Genomic DNA, 22828 nt, shown 5'->3' with positions numbered 1-22828 from the left:
CTTTCTTCCCTTCTCCATCCTCCTTCTTCCTCTCCTCACTCTTCTTCTTCTCCCTCCTCCTCCTTCTTTCTCTTCTCCCTCTTCCTCCTTCTTCCTCTTCTCCCTCTTCCTCCTCATCCTTCTCTTTCTCTTCCTCTTCTCCTCCTCCTTCTTCTTCTTTTCCTTCTCCTCCTCCCTCTTTCTCTCCTTCTCCTTCTTCTCCCTCTTCCTCCTCCTTCTTCTTCCTCTTTATCTTCTTCCTCTTCTCCTCCTCATCGTCCTTCTTCTTCTTCTTCTTCTTCTTCTTCTTCTTCTTCTTCTTCTTCTTCTTCTTCTTCTTCTTTCTTTTCTTTTTGTTCTTCTTTTCTTCTTCTTTCCTTATTATTTTTCTTCTCATTCTTCTTATTCTTCTTCTTATTTTCTTCTTGTTCTTCTTTTCTTTTCTTCTTCTTCCTCTTCTTCTTTGTCTTCTTCTTCTCCCTCCTCTTCATCACCCTCTTTTTTATTCTTTCCTCTTCTTCTTCTTCTTTCTCTTCCTCTTTATATTTATCCTCTTCTTCTTCCTTCTCCTCCTCCTCCTTCTTCTTCTCCTCCTCCTCCTTCCCCCAGGTAGTAGGAATCCAGACACAGTAAAGAAAGGTCTACTACACTGTCCTCTTGGCATCTGCCTTGTCCCCTCTTGGCCCAGAAAAGCCCCGTAGTAACATTGGACCTAGCAGTGACTCAGTCTCCTCTCTGGGCCAATGGGTGAGCCAAGCCAGAGAACATCAACCATCAGAGTTTGAAACCTTCCATTTCACTTTCCACCCCAACTGAGCAGGAAAGTGCGAAGCTGCCATAAATGTCAGCTCCCCCTTTTTCTTGTCTTGAGGCTGACATGGTCAGGCAGGATGGCAGAAAGAACTCCCACCACTGAAAAATAATGAGGGATGTCAAAGGTATTAGCCGTTTTCAGGTGGTCCACGTTGTCATGAACCCATGGTAGCATCAGCCACGCAAGTCACTCTCTGGCACGTGGCAGTGTTTGCTCTGAGAGCCTCGCCTCTTACTGCTGGGGAAGGAGGTCGCTGATGTGGCCCCCCATCAAGCATTGTCCCCTAGGCTGCATGGAAGGACAGAGGGAGGTAGCCCAGGCTCCTGGGGTGCCAACACCTCCTTGGAAGGGACTCCTGAGAATGAGCAGCACCCCCAGCCTCTTGATCTCGGGTCCCTGGGTATTCTCTCTGTGATCCATGTCTGTCTCTTGGACATCATCTTCTGTCCCAAGTTGGTGGCCACTGGGTCCAGCATCTGTGCCCCACTTCCCATCAAGGCCCTCTACTCCACCCTCAGCCCCATCCTCAGTCTTGTTCTGGTGCTTCTGTCTTAAAATATAACAAGGGGAAAACAAGAGATGCCTCTAGAGAGACCATCTCAGATGAAGGGCTTGGAGCTTCATCCTCTTCTTCCTCTCAAGTGGTCTTTCAAATGTGCTCCTTCTGCTCCCTCCTGCACAGAGACCCTGGGGAGACCAGCCCAGCCCACCATAAGGAAGCCCACATGCAATGTCCTGGGTCTCAGAGGCCCAAGAGACAGAAATCCAGGAGCTGCTCCTCCCCAGAGCACTCACCACAATTTCAGCAGCCCCCGCCTATGTTTCTGATCTAAAATAAAAAGGCTCAGGGCCAGTTTAGGAATTGGGGTGTAGGCATTGTGTGCACAAGACCCCCAGCACTCTCTGGTGCACCCCAGGCAGCACCACATTGCTGATCCCAAGCATTAAACCATCTGACCTAGTGGTTGAGTACTGCCAGGAGTGACCTGTGTACCTCTTAGCACTGTTTGAGTACAGCCCCCTGCAAAGTTTAATCTTCCCTACCACCAGTTCTGCTCATCTGATTCGCTCCTCTTCTGATCTGTGGCCTTCTTCCTGAGCCCAAGTTTGGTTGCTCACCCCTCAAAGGCCACCTACTTGGAAGGGCTAGTGTGAGGAAAACAAGTTTGGACTAAGGATTTCCATGGGGCAGGCTGGGAGTAGAGCCGGCAGTTCTGGGCATTCATTAGTGGCTGATGGCTCCTTGGAGAATGGGGTCTATTCCCTGTGACATGATTAGATGACCCTCCTTCTTCCGGGTCTGCATGATGACCTTAAAGTGTCCTACCAGAAGGCCTCTGTCGACTCTCCTCTGAGGAAGAGAGGAGCCTGTGGGCTGGATAAGCCCAGGAGTGATCTCAGAGGCCTGTTGTTATCTCTCCCTGCCTCCATTCATTCATAACTGGACCTGGTTCAACATCAAACACACAGGAGACTATCTGTTAGGATTGGGGGTGGGGGAAAGGCCAAAGGTCAAGGGGAAAGAGGACAAAGTTCAAGGGTTATAGGAAGTGTGAGTTGCACAACAAAATTTCATGCTTGCTCACTCACAAGTCTTTCCTCGGCTACTGGCAGGTATACTTGCTTTCCAGTCCTCCTGAAACCCCATCCTGGCCAGGTCAGAGCCCCTTCCCTAGGTTAGTCTGAGGAGACTTTCTGTAAGAGAGGGGCATACCAGTACTGCTAAAACACCAGGCTCCTGAGGAGAGAAGGGAGGGTCTCAGAGCCAGAGAGGCAGGGCCAGCGTCATAGCACACCCCTCCCTCACACATCCCAGTCCCCTTGACTCTACCTCAGACCAGGGAGAGCATCTAATCACCCTCCGCTCACCGAGACAGAGGCGGGAGGCTCCGAGAGGCCGTCTGCCAGGCCAAAGGTCTTCCCTTGGCAGAGCTGAGCTTCCTGCTCAGTCCTGTCCCACTTTAAGCCAGGGTGGCAAACACAGATGTGTGCAGGCCAGGCAGAAAGTACCGAGCCACATGGTGGCCAGGCAGTGGGTAGTGGAAAGCACACACTAGTAAGGGAAGACCCCAGAGCCGACAGATCTAGGCAACAAGGAGGGCCGGCAAGAACACACAATGTGCGGAGAAGACTCAGGGTATTGCCGGGCACCCATTGGAGTTAGGGTGGAGGGTGTAACCTTGTAGCCTGCTCCATGTGGCCACTGGCCTGTGGACCCTTCCCTGTGACTGTGGATGTCCCAAGGGGTGGACCTCATGAAGGGTGAGGAGGGCCCCAGGTGCTGGATCTGGCATTTTGCAAACTGCACCTGCCCAACTTTACCGAAGCCTTCCAGCAACTTCTCAGGCCTATCTCTGCCCCCAGAGCCTTCTGCTTTGTGCCGAGATAGGGTGAAGGAATAAGAGGGAGGGAAGGACTTTCTCAGCTGAGAATACGGGAGAGCATGCTGCTGTGGCTGGGAGGCACAGCCCAGCTCAGCCCCCGGGCAGGCTAGAGGAACCAGGCAGCAGGGCTGGGCACACTCCATCCTGTCCCCGAGGGGGTCAGGGCTGGTCATTGGTACTGGGCACACTCCATCCTGTCCCTGAGGGGGTCAGGGCTGGTCATTGGGACTGGGCACACTCCATCCTATTGCCAAGGGGGACAGGGCTAGGCATTGGGGCTGGGCACACTTCGTTCCCAGAGGACTCGGGCTTCTGCTGCTCTGCCAGTGCTCACTTCCTCGTCCTTGAGGACCCCTCTGCCAGCCTCAAACTGTACCTACGAGAACCCCCCACCCATCACTTTAGGGGCATCTTCCTTGTTTGCCCCACAGCCATCCCACACCTCTCCTGTGACCTTGGGGCTATATTCGGGCCCCACCACCACCAACTCTCTGGCTGTAGGACCACCCTTAAGCCACTCTGAACCACCTCCTCAGCTATAAATAGTTCCCTCCTCAGTGGTCCCCTCAATGTAGTGAGGGTCTCAGCTGGGAACAGTGCTTGAAACCAAGAAGCCTATTCTAGGGTTCTAGGATTCTTTGGGGGTAGGAGGGGTGGGGAAAGGCGCTCTGGAGTAATGCTGAGAGTCCTGGGCAACTGGCTGGATTTAACGGTCAGGTTCCGTCAAGAGCTGGAGCCAATGCTTCAGTTCTGTGATTTAGCTGGTTGGTGCTAGGAACTGGCAGGGTCACACTCAGGGGTGCCCAGAGGTTGTGCCATACAGGATGTCAAAGTTGCCTTTCTACAGGCAAAGCACAAGTTATCTCTGAGCTTTCTGACCTCTGGGCTATCCCTATGACCCCTAGAACTGGTTATTTCTTTACTCTCATTCATTCCCAAATAGGAGCCCCAGGGACGGCTGAAGGGCTAAAAGCATCTGCAAATGTTAGGTTTGACCCCTGATGTCACCCACTCACATCCACCAGAGGCACGAGTGGCTGTGTCATGAATAATTCCATATCTGGGGTGAAGGCACACCGAGCCCCACCCTTGAGTGTCCCCAAAGCTAGAAATGTAGGGGAGGACCAGGCCCCCTTCTGGCCTGGGGCCCTTACACATTCCCAGGTGCTGCTCTGGCTCAGTGGCCACTCCCCAGAGGCAGCAGGCAGGCCTGGGACCAGAGTCCTTGAGTGGCCTGTATGGGGATGATGTTCTGGTGTGAGCACATCACTGGCTCTTTGAAACTACAGCATGCTCTGCACTTGGTCTTCCCTCCTGCCTGAGGAGTCCCCCTCGCCTGCCCAAACCTGTAGGCTCCCCTCGAGTTAGGAGGCTCAGACAGTCCTCCAAACCACGCTCACCACTGCCCACAGCAAGTACAGAGTGAGGCCAGCTTGGGCCCAGCATTCCTGTTTCTCTCACACCCAGGCCCCTGAGGCAGCACCCACTGGACACCTAGCTGCTGCCTCACTCCTACCCCTCAGCAGCCTGCACCTCTCCCTGCCAACCCCCGCTGCTGTGGCTGGGAGTCGGGGTGGGAGGGGGTCTGGGCCTGGCTCTCCTGCAGGGCTCATCCAGGCCTGCCAGTGTCCTCATCTGGCCACCATGCCTGGGCCTGCAGCCGCCAGCCTGTCCTCATTGGCCTCCACATTCCAGGCGGTTCCCCCTCCCCCCCAGCAGTCCTTCCCAGAAAGGCCCCAAGGGGGCCACATTTAAGCTTCTCCAAAGTCCCCACTTGCAGGAACCTCCCCTTGACCAGTAGCATGTCCCAGGACAGCTTAGATTCCTGGACCAGAAGGTGCCCCCACCCTTTTTAAAAATTTTTATTAGTGAAACACCATGAGGTACAGTTGTAGACTTACAAATTTTTGTGCTTGGGTTTCAGTTATACAATGATCAAGTACCCATCCCTCCACCAGTGCCCATTTTAAGGTGGGCCCCTTTTGGAACCCCCGGCTGGCTTTGAGTCTCCTTTGCAATTCTCATCCCACTTTCTGCAAATGAAATTCTTCTCCCCGGCGCCACAGTGACGGGAGGACGATTTAGGAAAGCTTTAGAGGGCAGCGGGAAAGGCAGGCGAAAGCCCCAGAGAGCAAGGCACGTTTAACAGCAGCGCGTGGAGCCCGGGAATGGCCCTTGGAAGGGATAAAGCAAAGGAGGAAACCCAGCTCCCTGCACACTTCTCTCTCCTGGCTTCCTCGGAGACTCCTCATTCTGCACTTCCCAGGGGTTCCAGCGTGGGCACTTCCTCTAGGCCTTTGTCTCCCCAGGTCTCCATCTCCCCAGGTCTCTCTCCCCAAGTCTCTCTCCCCAGGTCTCTCTCTCTCTCTCCCCAGGTCTTCATCTCCCCAGGTCTCCATCTCCCCAGGTCTCTCTCCCCAAGTCTGTCTCCCCAGGTCTCTCTCTCTCCCCAGGTCTCCGTCTCCCCAGGTCTTCATCTCCCCAGGTCTCCGTCTCCCCAGGTCTCCCTCCCCAGGTCTCCATCTCCCCAAGTCTCCCTGCCCCAGTAGCTTCCAACAGCTGACATTTCCTCCGCTGAAACTCTCAAGTCAGTCAGCATCCTGCCCCTATCAGGACTTTTCTTCCCGTGAAGGTAGAGGGAGGATCTTAAAAATGTTCTTCCTGCCGCACATAATTCGTATATTCAGAGATAACGCTGTGGGGAATGATTATGCACATTGTTTTCCCCGGGGGATGGGCTCACAGTCCTTTCATATTCACAACGTATTCTTCCATCCCACCTGAATGCTTGATAAAGAGTGTGCTGTACTTTCATCCCTTTCAAGTTTCTAAAGTATGCGAGTAATTCAAAAGCCTGTGTTCTCCTTTGTAGAGATTCACATCCGACCATGCAACAGGCGGCTCTGATATTGCTTCTGCCTTTCTGACTCCCCGTCCACGGCACAAACACCAGCATTTCTCAGTTCTGAGCCTTCCGGTCTCTGGCCTGCCCCCTTCGCCGGGTTTATGAAGGGGGTAGAGAGTTACGTCTTCAGGACTCTGTGCACATGATGTGGCTGTGCTTATTTTTATCGCCCATTTTAACTAAACAATGCATGTGGAAGATCTCTTCCTGCCAGCCGTCTGGAAGCCTCCTGTCCTCCTTAACAGCTGTCTGATGGCTTTGTGGATGTAATCACTTCTCTATTGAAGGACATGGAGGTGGTTTCTAGTTTTCCCTCTTACAAACAATGCTTCCGTAACCCCCCTCCCTACTTCCCTTGGCTCATCGGGAGCATTTTTCTAGGCTGGATAATTGTGGCTGAATTGCTAGGTGGAAGGGCATTTGCACTTTTAATTTGAAGGCCTGCTGTTGAATCACTTTTACAACCAGATAAGGCCACGAAATAAATAAAGAACGAGAAGCCAAATGGCCCTTAGTGTCCCACCCAGCGCCCGCAGAGCAGAGCGCATGTACACGTGGTCTGCCGGCACACAGTGCGGGCTGAACCCCCTCTCGAGGGGCCTGGACGCCCCTGTAAGCTCAGAGCCCCATCTTCTGCTCCCCACTTCTTGCTGCAGATTCAGCCCTTATGAGTGGTACGACGCTCACCCCTGCAACCCAGGCTCCGAGGTGGTGGAGAACAACTTCACTCTGCTCAACAGCTTCTGGTTCGGCATGGGCTCCCTCATGCAGCAAGGTAGGCACCTCTCCTGGGCCTGCTGCCCTTCCCCGGCTCCCTCTCCCCGGGGACCCACAGCAGAGCCAGTGCCCTCGGGAAGCCTGGGCTGAGACAGCTGGATGCCCCACAGCACTGCGTGTCCCCGGCAAGTTAGCTGCCTCCACCCGTGCATGGCTTACAGGGCTCCTCCTGGCCCCTCCTGTTTCAGCATGTGGGCATGGACCTCTGTGAATGCTGGTGCTGACCCCTCCGGTGGTCCCCACACCATGGACTCTGGTTCATCAAGCTGAGCCTGTGGTGGGGAGCACTGTGCCTAGATTAGGTTCCAGAGGCCTGACTGAGGCTATGGCCCTGCCTGGGAGTAGAGGACAGACATGTGCTGTGAGGACCTGGGACTGCAGTGGGGACAGATAGGACCCACAGCTGACTGAGGGCAGCCCTGTCAGAGGCCACTGGGGAAAGTGCTCACAGGCACTATTGACCTCCATGCACTTGTCTGGGGGCCAGAGCATGTGGCCTCATGGAACCTGTCTTGGAAAGTGTACCTGGACAAGCCACCCAGCTGACTAGCTGAGCACCTGCTCAGGGCCTGTGGCACAGACACAGACAGGGGCAGAGCCGACAGGGCTCACCAAACAACTGAAATAAGTCTTTCTCCTATGGTGGGAGTTTTCCCAATTTGGGACAATCAGGGGAAAGGCAAGGCAGGTGAGACTGTGGGTAGCTGGTTGGGAGGGGAAACTGAGACGCCTTGATGGCTTCCCTGGAGCCTGGAGGTCCCAAGGCAACTCTCGCGAGAAGTACCTCCTCCTTGCTGGCAGTACGTGGTGGCCAGAAGACTCACCTTGCTCTGTGGTTCATCATCCTTGTTCCGCACCAGGCAGGAGAGACCGGGGAGCCCCTCCACGCGTAATAGCTTCTCCTCGTCCACCTCCTGCTGCTATTCAAAGCACTAGCCCCTGATGTATTCCCTGCGAGGTTTTGATTAGGAGGGAGAAAAATAGTTACGTATTGAAAACTCTCCCTTGAGTGAGTTCTTTGAAAAAAAAAAAAAGAAAAAAAAAGAAAAATCATCCATATCAAAGCAGACGCTTTTCAGATTGCCAGTCCAAATATTCTGGAAAGTTCAGGAGTCACTTGCTATTTAAATCTCTTGAAAGCAGCCTAGTTAATTACTTCAGTTAGAAGGTTTCATCTAAATTGTGTGCCTCGCCGAAGGTCGGGGAGGAAGAGCGATCTGACTGGGCGGAGAGCTTCAGAAAGTGTTGATTTTCTCCTCCTGCAAAGCACCGCGTAGCAATCTTGCATTTGTACACCACCTTTATTTCCCACACAATTTCTCCTCAAATGATAGCACTGCAGGGATGCGGTCTGGGGTGAGGCTGGGACAGAGGAAGGACGAGGCTCAGGGCTTGACGGGGTCCCAGAGATCGGGGAGCCACCCAGCATGACAAGAGCGTGGACACCTCTGACACAGAGTTAGGAGTCAGGCTCAGGGTTCGATGCAAACAGTCTGAGCAGCCTGCCGTGCTACAACAGCCACTTTTGAACTCGAGCCTGTGCCTGAATCCCTAGGAGGGCTTCTCACACTCAGATTTCTGGCCCCACACCTGCTGTGGCTGCTTCAGTAGCTCTGAGGGGGTGGGAATGGGGGCCAGTGGCTAAACCACAAGCTCCCAGGTGATGCTAATGTCAGGGCAGACTCACACTCCTCCTCCAGGAAAGGATTGGGTTGTGTCTAGCCGCACTTGGCACTAACAGACTGCTTCCTTCTCCCAGGCTCTGAGCTGATGCCGAAAGCCCTGTCCACACGCATCATCGGGGGCATCTGGTGGTTCTTCACGCTTATCATCATCTCTTCCTACACGGCCAACCTGGCCGCCTTCCTGACTGTGGAGCGCATGGAGTCACCCATTGACTCCGCCGATGACCTGGCCAAACAGACCAAGATCGAGTATGGGGCCGTCAAGGATGGCGCCACCATGACCTTCTTCAAGGTGAGAGTCTCCCTGCCCTGCCGCAGCATGCTGACCCCTGCTAGCACACATACACACACACACACACACACACACACACGGAGCCCCCACACAAACTCTCATATACAACTCACACACAAAACCTCACACACACACTCGCATACACACAGCCCCCACACAAACTCTCATATACAACTCACACACAAAACCTCACACACACACTTGCATACACACAGCCCCCACACAAACTTGCATATACAACTCACACACAAAAAACACACACACACACTCGCATACACACAGCCCCCACACAAACTCTCATATACAACTCACACACAAAACCTCACACACACACTCGCATACACACAGCCCCCACACAAACTTGCATATACAACTCATACACAAAAAACTCGCACACACACGTATACACACACTCACATACACACCACACATACACACAAAGTCTTATATATACCTCACACACAAAATAACTCACACACATGCACACTTACAAACTCACATACACCCCCCACACAAACTTGTGTATATACCCCCACACAAAAATTCACATACAGACCCCACATACACAAAAACTTGCGTATATACCTCCCCCAACACACAAACTCACATACACACCACACACACACACAAACTCACATATACACCCCCACATACAAACTCACACATACACATGTGTACGCATACGCACGTGCACACCACACACACACACACACACACACACACACACACACCCTTCACTCTCTTCAATCACAGTCCATGAGCCAGATACCCCCCTCCAGGGCTCAGCACCATTGCTTTGGGGTGCTGTGATGATGAGGCCATCTCAGCTGGTCCCAGGACAGATGCTAGAACCTCTGTTTCTGGGGCAAGTGGTGGAATGTTCCTATCTTCTTGAATAATTGGAGAGGCTGGGTTGGGAGGAGGGAAGGAGAGGAGAGATCTAAACACACACGCAGCCCCTGGGCCCTCATGCCCTTGGCTCTGAGTCTCCATGGCAGCCCTGTTTGTAGGCTGGTCTGGCATGGGGAAGAGCACTCGCCCTCCAGGATGGCTGCAGGGGGCACATCAGAAGCAGGGAAGAGGCTTCATACCTCCGCACATCAAGCTTCAGGAACACAGGGGCCCCCCAGGAAGTCCTGCCACCCACTCAAGACTGTGTTCTGGCTCTGACTTGGCTGCTCCCAGACACTGTATGGCTTTGACCTACTTCCCAGACTCGTTTTAATTTTTTCACCTTCTGCTTCAGTGGCAAAGAGTGAGGGGCTGGCTGAACGGCTGATGGGAGAAGCAGTGGTTCCCACGAGCTGCTCCCAGAAGTGCTCCCTGTGAGCCAGGTGTGGCACTAAATGCTTGGCCTCACTCCATCTCCATGGCCAGCACAGGGAGCTAGCAACTGCCCTTTGGTCGACTTTTACACCTGGCAGCTCTAGGAGGCGAAGGCACTTGTCCGACCCACGGCTGAAGAAGCTGGAGGTGGACGCAGGCCTGCCTTTCTCCCACACCTATGGTTGGGGCCAGTGTTTCTTCCCTTTCCCCTCTTGTATTTCCTTCCTGTGATCTCTTCATCCTGCCAACTGACCTCTGGTGTCATGCCTTGGTCTCCTATTTATGTGACTTATATCTGTGGCCCCTTGGAGTACCCTGGGACCCACAGGGAGCCATGAGAAATGTTGTTCCAGACCATGGTATGCAGGCCTCAGTTTAACTTCAGGTCACCTGGAAGGCTGGTGGAACCCTAGATGTCTGGACGTACCCTCAGAGTTTCTGGTTCAATAGATTCCCACCTATTTATGGCAAAAGCAGAACCAAGAAAGTTTATTTCTGGAGAGGTTTTGTTTGTTTTGGGTTTGGGTTTGGTGGGGGCAGTTATACTCAGTTAGGTGGGCCAGATAGTTCAATGTGTGAGCCCAGCCATGCTCAGAGGGCCCCCAAGGTTATTATAGCTAGGTGGCATCTATCTTGCCGAGCGTGCAAGGCCTTCAAAGGGCTGACCCTTTCTTTGAGCTCACTCTTCAGCTGCAGGAATGCACATTTCTAACACGTCCTGAGTGATGCACCTGCTGCTGGCCGGGTCCTGTCTTTGAGAACCACTCCTGCCACTCTTGTCAGAAGTGCTCAGTCTGGAAACTCTGGCCGGGGGCCAGTTTGCTTGTCAACTGCTCTCCACCAGTCTGGGCTCTGGTTCCCATCTTCCAGTCCTTTCTTTCTTTCAGGCCCAGCCTCTGAGTGATCCTTTAGGAGTCTTAGGAGAGGAGAGAAGGGAGGAGTCAGGCAGGAGGGTCCCCCCCCCACCTCCCAGGCTCGGAACCCGAGCAGCGTCTCCCCACAGCTGCCTCTGTCCCTCCTGAGTGGAAGCAGCTGCTTGGCGAGGGGCGAGGAGTGGAGGGGACCTCACCCGTCTTGGGTGACTGCTGACCCTGAGAAGCCCAGAGACAAAGCCTTTCTTTGAGGTCACAAGTGTGTACTTAGAGGGAAGGGCACGAGGGGATTTCTCTGCATCCCGCTGTGTGTGTTCATACATGTGAGTATGTGTGTGTGCACACATGCAGCCTGCAGCTGCAGCAGGCTAGTATGCACAGAGGTGTGGTTCTTGGATGGATCTGCTATGAGCACGTGAGCCCTGCCCACGAGTTTGCTGTGTGTGTGTGTGTTTGGCGGGGGGGGGGGGGGGGTGCTCGTTTCTGTGCTTGGACAGGGTGTCCGCATGGATGTGGGTCAGGGGAGCACAGCGGGGATTGCGTCTGGGCGAGAGTGCACAGGTGCGTGCCAGAGTGCCCACATGTGCCTGTGAGGGGACGGGGGAGGCTTGTCCCTGACAGGCGCCCGACTCTTCCCCCAAGGTGCCTAGCTGGGGCGTGAGTGAGCGCAGCAGCCAGGCCTCTGAATGCACCTGCTCCCGCGCCTTCCACTGTGCCCGAGCATCTCTCATGCATTACTCATGAGCCCGTCTCTAAGCAGAGCTCCATCAAAGGCAAGCGGCAGGAATAAGACCGCGCAGGCTCGGTGCCGCCCTTACCTCCCTCTGTGCTAGCAGGCTCCGATTGGCCTCCAGGAGACTCGTCCCAGCTCCCCATCGAGCCTCTGTCCTTGGCGTAAAGCTGCACCTCAGCCGGGTCCACCCTCACTTACCTGCCCTGCAGTCAGCAGAGCCAGGAGGAGGGCAAAGGAGACAGGAAGGTGTTGTCCCGGGCCCTGGCTGGGATGCAGGAGCCTCTGCTCAAGGGAGCCTTCAGCTAGAATCGGCAACTCCACATCCCCTGGCTGGCTCGCTCCTCTTGATTCTGGCCACGTGGCCCTCCCCTTGAACAGAGCAGTGCTCTTCCTCCCAGGTGCCTGTTCAGGGGCAGCTGTTGGGGCGGTCACAGAGGTGGGGCCTGGATGTGACCTCTGCTGAGGAGCTGGAAGCACAGCACTCTCCTAGAAGGCCCCTGCTCAACACCAACACCCCCCCCTCCTGCTCCCTGAGCACCTTCGCCTCTGCCCTGAACCCTGCTGAGCTGCTTGACCATCCCCCATCCTCAACCCAACCCCTCGCTAAGCAGCAGCAGCCCACTGCCCCTTAGAAGGGCCAGAGGAGAGACTGAATTCAGCTTAGAAAGCTGGAGGCTCACCAACTGACCTGCAGTCTCAGCAGGGCGTGACAGAGCCCTTGTCCACATGGGCAGCAAATACTTAGGGCCTTCTGCACACAGTCTCTTTCCTGCCCTGCATGTGTGTGTGTGTCCATGGGAGGGCTGGGCCCAGGTCTGGGCAGCAGTCAGCCCCAGGAGTAGATCCCAGTGTGGGGAGACCGAGGCAAAGCTCATCATCGCCAGGGTTATGGAGCACACCCTGTGTACTATGTGCCCGTCCCCCTTCCTCCATCTCCTCCTCAGAAAGGCCCTGGGAGGTAACACTTGTCAACATCATGTCCAGTTCCACAGGCCGAAGTCAGGACTCTGAGACTAGCTGGCACTGACTTCACACAGCTCTGAGATTCCAGGTGAGGGTATGAGCCTCCTGGCTCCAGGGTCAGTGTCCCCGTGTCTGCTCTTGCTTAGGGCGGCAGCCACAGTTCACCACCTGGTCAGCATTAAAGGAGGAACCGGCAGAGAAATTTCGAGAATGCTGTGAACAGGGCAAAGCAGATGACAGCCTTGAGCTCTCTGGAGTGAGGGCCGTTGTGCCCTTCACTTCCATGGTTAGTGCATTTCCTGGGAGGCTGCAAGCCATCTGAAAAGCCTCCATGAATGAGAGAATGTGGGGGGAGGGGGAGGAGAGGGGAGGGAAGGGCAGGAGACAAGGGAGGGGAGGAGTAAGGAGGGGGAGGGGAGGGGAGGAAAGAGGAGAGGAGAGGAGAGGAGAGGAGAGGAGAGGAGAGGAGAGGAGAGGAGAGGAGAGGAGAGGGCATTCACATCCAAAGACAGCAGCCCGAAGCAGGACTCTTGGGGGGTTCCAGACCCCTTACCTCCTCCCTGCAGCCTAGGGGATGGTGGCTGCAGGCAGCCCCCACCTTCCTAAGGAAATCTCATTTGAGAGTTGTCAGAGAGCAGCAACATCACATACAACATCTCCTGTGTTGTCCTCCCTTCGTCTTGGAAGATAAAAATTAATTAGGAGATGAAAAAGGAGGCCTTTGAAGGCCCCGTTCGGCTGTGCAGTGATGTCGGCTAAATGCAGGGATGCAGGGACAGCGCGCTGCCCACGGGGAGGAGAGCTTTGGGGGGAGAGGGTGTCGCGGATTCAGCCCTCCGTGGCGGTACTGCTGGGAAGGGGCCTCACACAGGAGGGAATACTGCTTCCGGCCTGCATGGGAGCCGCCTAGCCCCTGGTGCTGGCCAGCCGCCCCCCTACACAGACTCGCCTGTCCTAGCAGCTGAGCAGACGGGTCCACTGAAGCACTGCAGCCTGCACCCACCTTCCCATGGTTCCCCAGGTGCTTGCCTGGGCAAGAGGGGTTCCCAGCTCAAGGGCTGTTCTCCTGAGCAATTGCTACCTTTTCTGCACAAGCCAGGAAGTCAATGGGCTCAGGTGGTCCTGCCCTGTCTATCTTCAATGTCAAGACTTAGTGTTCAATTCTCCCTGCCGGGCGCACAGCCCACCTAGTAGCAGTCCTCACAGACATGCATAGCTGCAGTGCTCGCCTGGAAAGGCCCTCCTGTGGGCTTGCCCGGAGGGAGGGGAGCTGATTGCACCCCTCTCGCCTTTTGCCCCCCATAGTCCCATCACCAGCCTGCACTCCCACTGCGGGGACAAGCCCGCAGCCTCATCCCACACTCCCCCCATGACCAGCCCATGTTTCTGCACAATTAAGTCTTAGGAACAAGTACAGACACCAATGTGTCAGAAAGTCTGGCCTGGCCAGGGGGATTGCAAGAGTTTGTAGAGGTATTAGATCTGGTCCGCACAGACATAACCCAGGAGACCTGAGTAGTTGCTCAAGCACATGGATCCAGTAAGACCACAGACTCCTCCCCCAAGGGGCAGGAAAGCCAATTAATCTAGGGAAAGTCTCCTTTTCCACATGGAAACCCAACCCGGACTCACATTGCTGCCACGCCTCCCTGCATGCAACCCCTGATCTTCACCCCCTTTGAAATATACATATATATATGTATATATATATACCGATATACATTTTCTTGTACAGAAATGTTAAATTCTCAAGATTAAGTATCTTCAGTTGGAGAAAATCAATTTACTTCTTTGAGGAGGTTGGAATTGAAAGTCATAAGCCTGAAACTTACTTTCTTGCCAATTTCCCTGATAAAAAAAGCTCCTCCATCCTGGCACGTTGCCCTATACTGGCTTCTCCAAACAATTCCATTAATTGATTTGGGTGACTGGCCCTGAAGCAATGCTTATTAAGGTTCCCACCGGTTAGGACAGGCAGGATGACTTGGAGCCGTGGGACTAGGAGGGGCTGATGGCTGGGCTGGGGGCTGTCGCCTGGCCCTGGGGAGATGGGAGAGGGACCTGACATTCCAGGGGCACCTGCTTGCCCGAGGGAAGCATCCCAGGGATGTGCCCAGGAATCAGAATCAAGGGCAGAACTTAACTGGAAAGAGTCATGAATGATACAATTGAGAAAGGGCCCCAGCACAGAGTACAGGCACAGTCGGGTGTGTGTGTGTGGGGCGGGGGGGGGGTTCAGAGAGAAGCAGGTATCAGAGCTTCTGCCTAAAGCTACTGCAGGGGGATTGTTGGCTCCTGAAGCTGGGAAATCATAAACTCTTGAAGTAGCAACCAGCTTCATGTCTAACTGTCACCTCTCAACTGGCGAGGCTCTCTGGAATCTCTTCCCATCTTCCTCTTCCCGTGTTTTTACTTGCTAGAGACTTTGATACCGAAATGTCTCTCCCTCAAGTCCATCGGCATCAGGGCCTTCCCAGTCCCCAGCTGGTTTATTGGCGCTTGTTATGGAGTGTTCCTGGGGTCTCTCTCCGGTACCTATGCATGGAAGTGGTGTTGTGAAGAAGCAGGCCAGAGATTGAAGAAGGAGGGGGAAGTTCTATTCCCACTCTGAGGCATGAGTAGTTAGGGCTTTACATGTACTGATGGTGAACGGGTTGCCTGGAGAGTGAGTGGGTTAGACGGGGCAGGTGGAGAAGTGGAGGGGTGGTTGTGTGTGGATAGGTGAAGTGAGCAGATGGATGGAGGGAGAGCTGGGTAAATGGGTAGGGAAACAGGTAACAGGCTGATAGATAGTCAGATGACTGAATGAACTCATGTGGAGATGTGTGGGTTAGTGGCTAAGAACATGGATATGATGAATGAGAGGGATGAAGGAGAAATGAATGGATGGATAGAAAAGGGATGGATGGGTGATGGATGGATGGTGGATGGAGGAGGGAGGGAGGGGTGAATGGACTGATAGGTGGGTGGATGGATGTATGAATGAATGACTGGATGGCTGGATGGAGTATGGATGGGTGGAGTGATAGATGGATAGAGGGTGGAAAGAAGCTTGCGTGCAGACAGGCATGAATAGGAGGTGAAGGGAACCCTTATCAACCCAGAGTTCCCACCTGTGCCAGAATAAGGACACTGTGAACACAAGAGGACCTGGGATAGAAGACGAATAGAAGCATTGGAGACAGGAGAGGAGATAGAATTCCCAGTCAGCAGGTGGGCAACGTGGTCAAAGAGTCTGGGAATCTGCAAGCAGGTTTGCTTGGACTTGAAGGGTTTGATTAGTGGAGTAGTTAGGATGGATTCTCGGAAAAGTAACTGCATTGGGAATGGAAGAAGGAGGTGGTGTGGGAAGAAAGTGTCATTATCCACTGCAGCATCACAGATAACCCCTCACTTAGGGTCCTTGGGCAGCAGAGATGAGCCATGAGAGGGTCAGGAGACATGGCAGCTGCTCTGGGTCTGCACATGCTGTGTCCCTCAGACTGCATCCCCGCCAGACCCTGGGCTCCTCCCCGCGGAGCATCAGATGGAGCTGCCTTCCCTTCCATCATTGTGGGACTGGCCACGCACGACACCCAGCATCGCAGCTGGCCGCCATCACCCCCATCAGGCGAGGGGCAGAGAGCATGTGGCCAGAACCCATTTCCTGTGGGTGCAGCGGGAACACAGCCCATCGCTCCTGGGCTTCAGAGAGCCATGAGGCGTGGCACACGCCCAGGGCAGGAGGTGATACCAGGAGACCAGATTATTTGAGCCAGGGAGAAGCCTTGGGCCACAGACACTCTCAGGAAAGGTGGCAGAATGCAACAGAAAGCCTGAGCAGGAGACTTTGAACGCCAGAAATCATGTCAGAAGTAAGGAATGTTTACAGAACCGGAAGAACAGTAAATCAGGGATGTTTTCTATGGGCAAAAGGGATGGTTCTTAAGGGGAGAGCCAGGGCAGGAAAAACACTGTGTGTGAGGGGAAGGGAGTCGGGGATCCACTAGGGGAAACAGAACGTGAAGAGGGGTGAGTGGCAGAGCAAAGAATAGCAGTGGATGGGGGGTCGCAGAAAGCCAGGACCAGCTAGAAGTGGGACCAGACCAGGCAGGCATTTTGCAGGTGTGGAGCATGGCAACAGGCACCAGAGCAGATAAGACCTGCCCCTGCATAGCACCCAGTAGGGAGTGTCTGGGCACATTTTACAAGCACCACGCATCCTGCCTGGAGCCTCACCTCCCCCTCAAGAGTCATTCCCAACTGCAGCATCTAGCCCTCATTGGGATAGGGCCAAGGCAAAGCAGAGTTGGGAAGGTCATAGGTCTATAATGCTAAACTTTATGTGGTTGGACCATCCTCTTAAGCCAAGACCCTCTATAAAATAGGTTTGTACTTGGCAATACAGTGAGCAGCCATCAGCAGTCTCCCAGAGTGGTTTCTCCACGCACCCTGGTCATCCTTTGCCCCACGTCTACCCAGACCTGGTGCGCAGCGTGTCTGGGAACAATGGGGAAAACTGTTCCCCAACATGCATTGGGCAGTGGAGGGAGAGACGCCAGCCCTTCCTGCTCAGTCTCACCTCTGGTGGGGAGGACCTAGGCCAAGAGAACCGAGGAAGAGAGGACACAGGCAGAGTGGAGCCAGTGGGAGGACTCAGGTAGGGGGAGGTCTCCTGTGCGGGAAGTGCCCTAGACCTGTCCGATTCAGGTGCAGATGGAATTCCAAGTGAGGTCCTGCCTGCTATCTGGGGGGTTCTCAGGTGTGCCAGGAGCTGTTTTGGGAAGGGACAGCATCAGGAGAGTTGAAGACACACTTTCCTACGCCAGCCGCTCCTGGCAGGCTCCGCTGCCCCCTCCCACCGCCCCCCGGTCTGCTAGCCTGTTCCCGAGCTCCTGAGCCGTCACGTACCCCGGAGCTGGGCCAGAGCCAGTCAGACAGGCTGACGTCACAGGCAGGCACAACCAGCCTTGGAAACAGCTGGGTGCAGTGAGGCCTGAGAGCCACCTGCTCCCCTGGGACCTGTGGCGGTGGCCGGTCCCTCCAGGCAGGCACCAAGCTGGAAAGAATCTGCCGTACCAGACATCCTGGCCATCTGTCAGGGAGGACAGAGCCCACTAGCCTTGCTCCTGCCTACCCCAGGGCCCTCTTGGACTCTCACTGCTAGCCCAGGACAGGCAGACAAACTTCTCCACCAGGCCTGGCCTGAGGGGTGCTGAATCCCCTCACCAGCAGCAGGCAGAACTTTCTGGGGTAAGCCTTCTCTCCACTCTGCCGTCCGTGGTCCTGATGGCCCACCTAGACTCTAAGATACAGCTCGCAGGAGTCATGTGGTGAGGGGGAGGGGGACAAGGGTAGGGGGGGCGTTCCCAGGATCCTCCATGTATCTCCCCTCTCAGAGAACCCTCATAGTTAGTGGCTATTAGGCAGCAGAGCAGCTGAGTGATCAGACACCAGGTCTCAAGCTGGAGGTCTGCTTTACCCCTGTTTTTTTACCCCTGAGATAGTCCTACCTCAACTTTCCCATTTGTGAAATGGGACGGTACCTGCCTCTGGTCATCTCTGCAAAGAGCCTGTGAGTTGATGCCGCTAGCAGCTTGCCCATGCAATCCTTTAATCCATGTCAGAGGAAAGAAAGTCCAGTTTTGAAAACACACCTGAAAACCACTCTTGTCGAGGCAGAGAGCCGAGAGTTTTCCCGGGAGGAGGGCCTAATCTGGGCTCCGGGCTGGTACACTCCCTTCAGTGAGTTTGGGACCCGACCCTTCCCGGCTGCAGCTGCCTGCTCAGAGTGACTCCCTTCCACGAGGCCCAGAGACAATTCCGTGTCCCAGCCCTGTGGGGGGTGAGCGGTGCTGGGACCCAGGCGCACTCAGTAACTCTGCATGTCTCATTCCTCTGGGGGGCCAGAAGTCCAAGATCTCCACCTTCGAGAAGATGTGGGCCTTCATGAGCAGCAAGCCCTCGGCACTGGTGAAGAACAATGAGGAGGGCATCCAGAGGACACTGACGGCTGACTACGCACTGCTCATGGAGTCCACCACCATCGAGTACGTGACCCAGCGCAACTGCAACCTCACCCAGATTGGGGGCCTCATCGACTCCAAGGGCTACGGCATCGGCACCCCCATGGGTGAGCGAAGCATGAGGGGAGGGGGCCAGGGTCGCACCCACCACTCACAACCCCCCCAGCCTCTCGCCTCCTCTCCCCTCCTCCTCCCTCCATCAAGCCTGGAGAAGGGTGGTGGGACACAACCCTATTCTGACAAATGGGGTAAAGTTGAAAAGGAGTAGGGGTCAGTGCTTAGAGGCCATTGCTCATCTGACCTTCCCTTGCAGAGGTGGTAGCCCAGATGCCCCGATCTGCCAGGGGCCTCTGCACACAGCTTGAATCACGATCCTTCCTGGGTTTTTTCACCTTGGTGAAAGGGGAAGGAAAGTGGTAAATCAAGTCAAGGGGGTAACTATAGTAACAGAAACTGGGATTTGGGGGTGAATAAAGCAGTAGATGCTGTTGTTGGTCCAAAAGGCTGCAAACCTCTCCCCAGCATCCTAAATCAACACTCCTTCCATCAAAGGGGGCTCTGACCACAGGGGCCCACTTTCCAGAGCTCAGTGGGCGGGTGCTCAGGACCAGTGCACTGAGTCCAGGCTCTCCTCCCCACCCAGGCTCCCCATATCGGGACAAGATCACCATCGCCATCCTGCAGCTCCAGGAGGAGGACAAGCTGCACGTCATGAAGGAGAAGTGGTGGCGTGGCAGCGGGTGCCCGGAGGAGGAGAGCAAGGAGGCCAGCGCCCTGGGCATCCAGAAGATTGGCGGCATCTTCATCGTCCTGGCCGCCGGCCTCGTCCTGTCTGTGCTGGTGGCCGTGGGCGAGTTCGTGTATAAGCTCCGCAAAACAGCAGAGCGAGAGCAGGTGAGACCAAAAACTAGGAGGCGGGGGTGGGGGGTGGGGGGTGGGGCGGGATAGGAGCGGGGGATGGGCAGGAGCTTCATTTCTGGCAGACCACAAAATACTCTCCAGTCTGAACTTCCTCCTCCTCTCGCCCTCTCTACCCACGTTGTCCCCATCCAAGCTACGCTCTGACTTTATCCCAACCCCTCCTTTCCCTGCGAGCAGCCCGGCAGCCATTGTGCAGGGCGAAGGGACAGAGGGCATCATTGGACTTTCTCCCACTTCCAGATATATATGGGAATTCCAATCATCAATCATCCTGTTCCAAACAGGAAAGAGCTAATGCAGCCAACCCAACCTCATAGGTGGTGAAATGAGCCTCAACCTAACTGCTTTATTCCAGGGTGTCTGGGTGGTGGCACTGCGCCCCGAGCTGGTGACACTCCCAGGGAGAAAGGGCTTCAGTGCTAATGCCCTGTGTTCCCACGGGGAACTGTATTGATCGGTCTGCAGTGGATCCGGGCAGTAGTACCCTCAGGCACAGGGTGATTTCAGTGGGCATCGGGGCAGGCTGGGAGTGGCCTCTCCTCCAGAAGCCCAGATGGTCACTGAGTCAGTAGGAAGGGGCATGCCATGAAACCATGTGGGGAAGGAGAGAAATGAGCCTCTCCCTCACGGAGAGAGCGGGAAGGAATTCCTCCTGCCTAGGACGCCGGGTCTGCAGAGAGCAGAGGCAGCTCAATGTGAGGGTTAGCAGCCATCTTCCAACATCGCACAACAAGGGAAGAGGGAACCTCTGCAAGGCGATTTGCAGGACGAGCACTTCTTTAAGAGTCCACAGGTTTTGACCACTTCCTACTTTTAGAAAGTGAAATAAGGGTTTGTGCATTTTTTTTACTAGGATGATGTCAAAGCATGCATGCTAACGTATCAAAAAACAAAAAGGGGGAGCCTCAGTATACCTGAAAGGAATCCACTAAATGTCTGCTACCTCAGGAAAGATTCACCACATTCTGTGGGGACCCTGGTGCAATTGGAGTAAGCATCAGAGAACTGCACTTCACTCTCATCTCTAATCAGCCTCTCCCTCCGTTCCTCTGCTCTCCTGCCCTTGCAGTCTTTCATTCTCTCAGTGCATTTCCGCCTCAGGGCCTTTGCACCTGAGGTTCACCTGAGTGGTTGGTCTCTACAGGTCAGTCAAGTTGTCACCCACTTGCCCTCTTCTCACTCTGCCTTCCCATCATGCCCAGCCCCTCTCTAGCCCATTAGCTGCTTGATCCTCTTCATATGGGGATTGCAGCTGTTTCTGCCCCCCTCACCGTGAGTTCCCTGAGCTTGCTCACTGCTGCATGCCTAACACCCAGAACAGGATGGGTCCAGGTCAGGGCTCTGTAAATTTTCCCAGAGTGAAGAAAAGGAGTGTTGAGGGAGGATACTGACCAATGAGTGTGGGCATCCTCAGAGAGGTCACAGGGCTGGTGAGAGACAGAGTTTGGGTTCAAAGCTCTGTTCCCTTGTACCATGCAGCCTGCAGGCAAGCTGTCTCCGAGAGAGAGGCAGCCTCACTGGCTAAGCTGAACCTTAAGAGAATTGTCACTACCTTCCAGACAAACCACAGAGAGCCTCTCCGACGAGCCACTGCCCTCCGATACCTATACTTCTTCAAGACAGGTGAACTCTTTGAGCGTGGATGTGTAGCCAGGGCCTCAGTGTGCTCATCTGTGAAACGGGCATAAGATGCAGCGCCCTGCTCAGGACGTTATACACACAGGCCAAGGCGCAGGAAGCACAGGCCTGAGAGTGTCCAGGGGGCCTGAGCACAGGCTGTGGGAGGAAGGGAGGCGTGGCAGGACCAGGCCTCATCCGTGTGCCCCTTTTGCTCTCCCTGCAGCGTTCCTTCTGCAGCACCATGCTCGATGAGATTCGCTTTTCCCTCACCTGCCAGCGTCGGGTCAAGCACAAGCCGCAGCCTCCCATGATGGTCAAGACCGACGCCGTCATCAACATGCACACGTTCAATGACCGCCGGCTCCCGGGCAAGGACAGCATGAGCTGCAGTGCCTCTCTGGCCCCTGTGTTCCCCTAGGCGCAGGGCTGGGACGCCGGGCCTGGGGCAGGACAGAGGAAAGCGAAGGAGACAAGAAGGAAGGTCCCCTGGCCCCTGCTGGCCACAGGGACCAGAGCTGCTGCCCACCTGGTGAGCCAGGAGCCCTCTGCCCTTACCTCCTAGGAAACCAGCAGCCCCCGGGCCAGCTGCTGGGGCTTCACTCTCCTTTCATTTCTTCTATGGGTTTCTAAAGCTGCCAGCCGAGACAGCCAAGGCCAAAGGAAGCACACGCCTCTCTCAGGCCAAACCTACCTGCCCCTCAACCACCCTCCACGGTCAGAAGTTGCCCCCACAGCCCCACAGAGGCCAAAGAACATGGAAAACAGACCTTACCACCACTCCTGCCCCCGTGATCCTGGGTCTTCTGGGGGCTTGATCAGAGACACAAGCTTTGGGCAACTTAAGGATGTTAGTGTGGCTGCCAATGGGAACCAGAGATGGGGGGCTCCCCCCACCACATGCCTGGGCAGAGGGAAAAGTTCAGCTCTCAAGGACTACATAGTCCCGGTCTCCTGGACTTGATATCACCTATGTTTGGGCAGAGTTGGAAGCAGAGCTCTACTGGGAAAGAGTTTGGGTGTGGGAGGAAGTATGCTCAGCAGACACCATCTTGAATCCTCATGGACAACATCCCGGTGGCCCCCATTCCTCTAGGAGGTCTCTAGGATAATAAACTGGGGCAAAGCAGAGAAAATTCTTCTCTACTTTCTGGCTGGAGAAGAAAGAAGCCCCTTAACTACTCCCAAAGGATGCTCAGATACTCAACTGATATTTGAAGCCCAGAGGAGCAATGGAATCCCAACAGCAAATGTGCCATTGGATCTTACTGTGCTGGTCACCAAGCTGCTTTCTAACCCCCTGGAGCTTGGGGGAGCTTGGGCTCCTTCACCTCTACTCAGCAGCCGCTCCCAGTGTGCCGTGACCTACTTCCGTCATTGAGGAAGAGTGGCTTAGACTCAAATGAAAGTTACCACCTTTCCTCCAGTGAGAAGTGGTGTCTTACTTCACGGGACAACTTTGGGGTAGAAGAGAAAGCATGAGAGGCCCTAAGGAACTGCTGGTCTCCTGCACCGGCCAGGCCTAAAGAGATGCCCTAGAAAAGGTTTCCTGAGG

General features: G+C 54.9%; 1 protein-coding gene across 1 annotated transcript in view; it reads left to right on the top strand.

Annotated features, from left to right (window-relative positions):
* The window catches only part of GRIK3 (glutamate ionotropic receptor kainate type subunit 3), a 197182-nt gene extending 175148 nt beyond the window's left edge, over nucleotides 1–22034 (top strand). Inside the window, exons 12-16 of the mRNA XM_056123057.1 lie at nucleotides 6739–6857; nucleotides 8619–8836; nucleotides 18620–18842; nucleotides 19379–19629; nucleotides 21500–22034. Coding sequence (XP_055979032.1) covers nucleotides 6739–6857; nucleotides 8619–8836; nucleotides 18620–18842; nucleotides 19379–19629; nucleotides 21500–21694 — 1006 coding nt within the window. The 3' untranslated portion in view covers nucleotides 21695–22034. The remainder of the gene's footprint in view (nucleotides 1–6738; nucleotides 6858–8618; nucleotides 8837–18619; nucleotides 18843–19378; nucleotides 19630–21499) is intronic.
* The last annotated feature ends 794 nt before the right edge of the window (nucleotides 22035–22828 follow it).

This window comes from Sorex fumeus, unplaced genomic scaffold, assembly GCF_029834395.1.
Source record: "Sorex fumeus unplaced genomic scaffold, SorFum_2.1 ptg000047l, whole genome shotgun sequence".
NCBI lineage: Eukaryota > Metazoa > Chordata > Mammalia > Eulipotyphla > Soricidae > Sorex > Sorex fumeus.
Note: the sequence above shows the minus strand (reverse complement) of the source record. Positions and strands in the feature narration are given on the sequence as shown.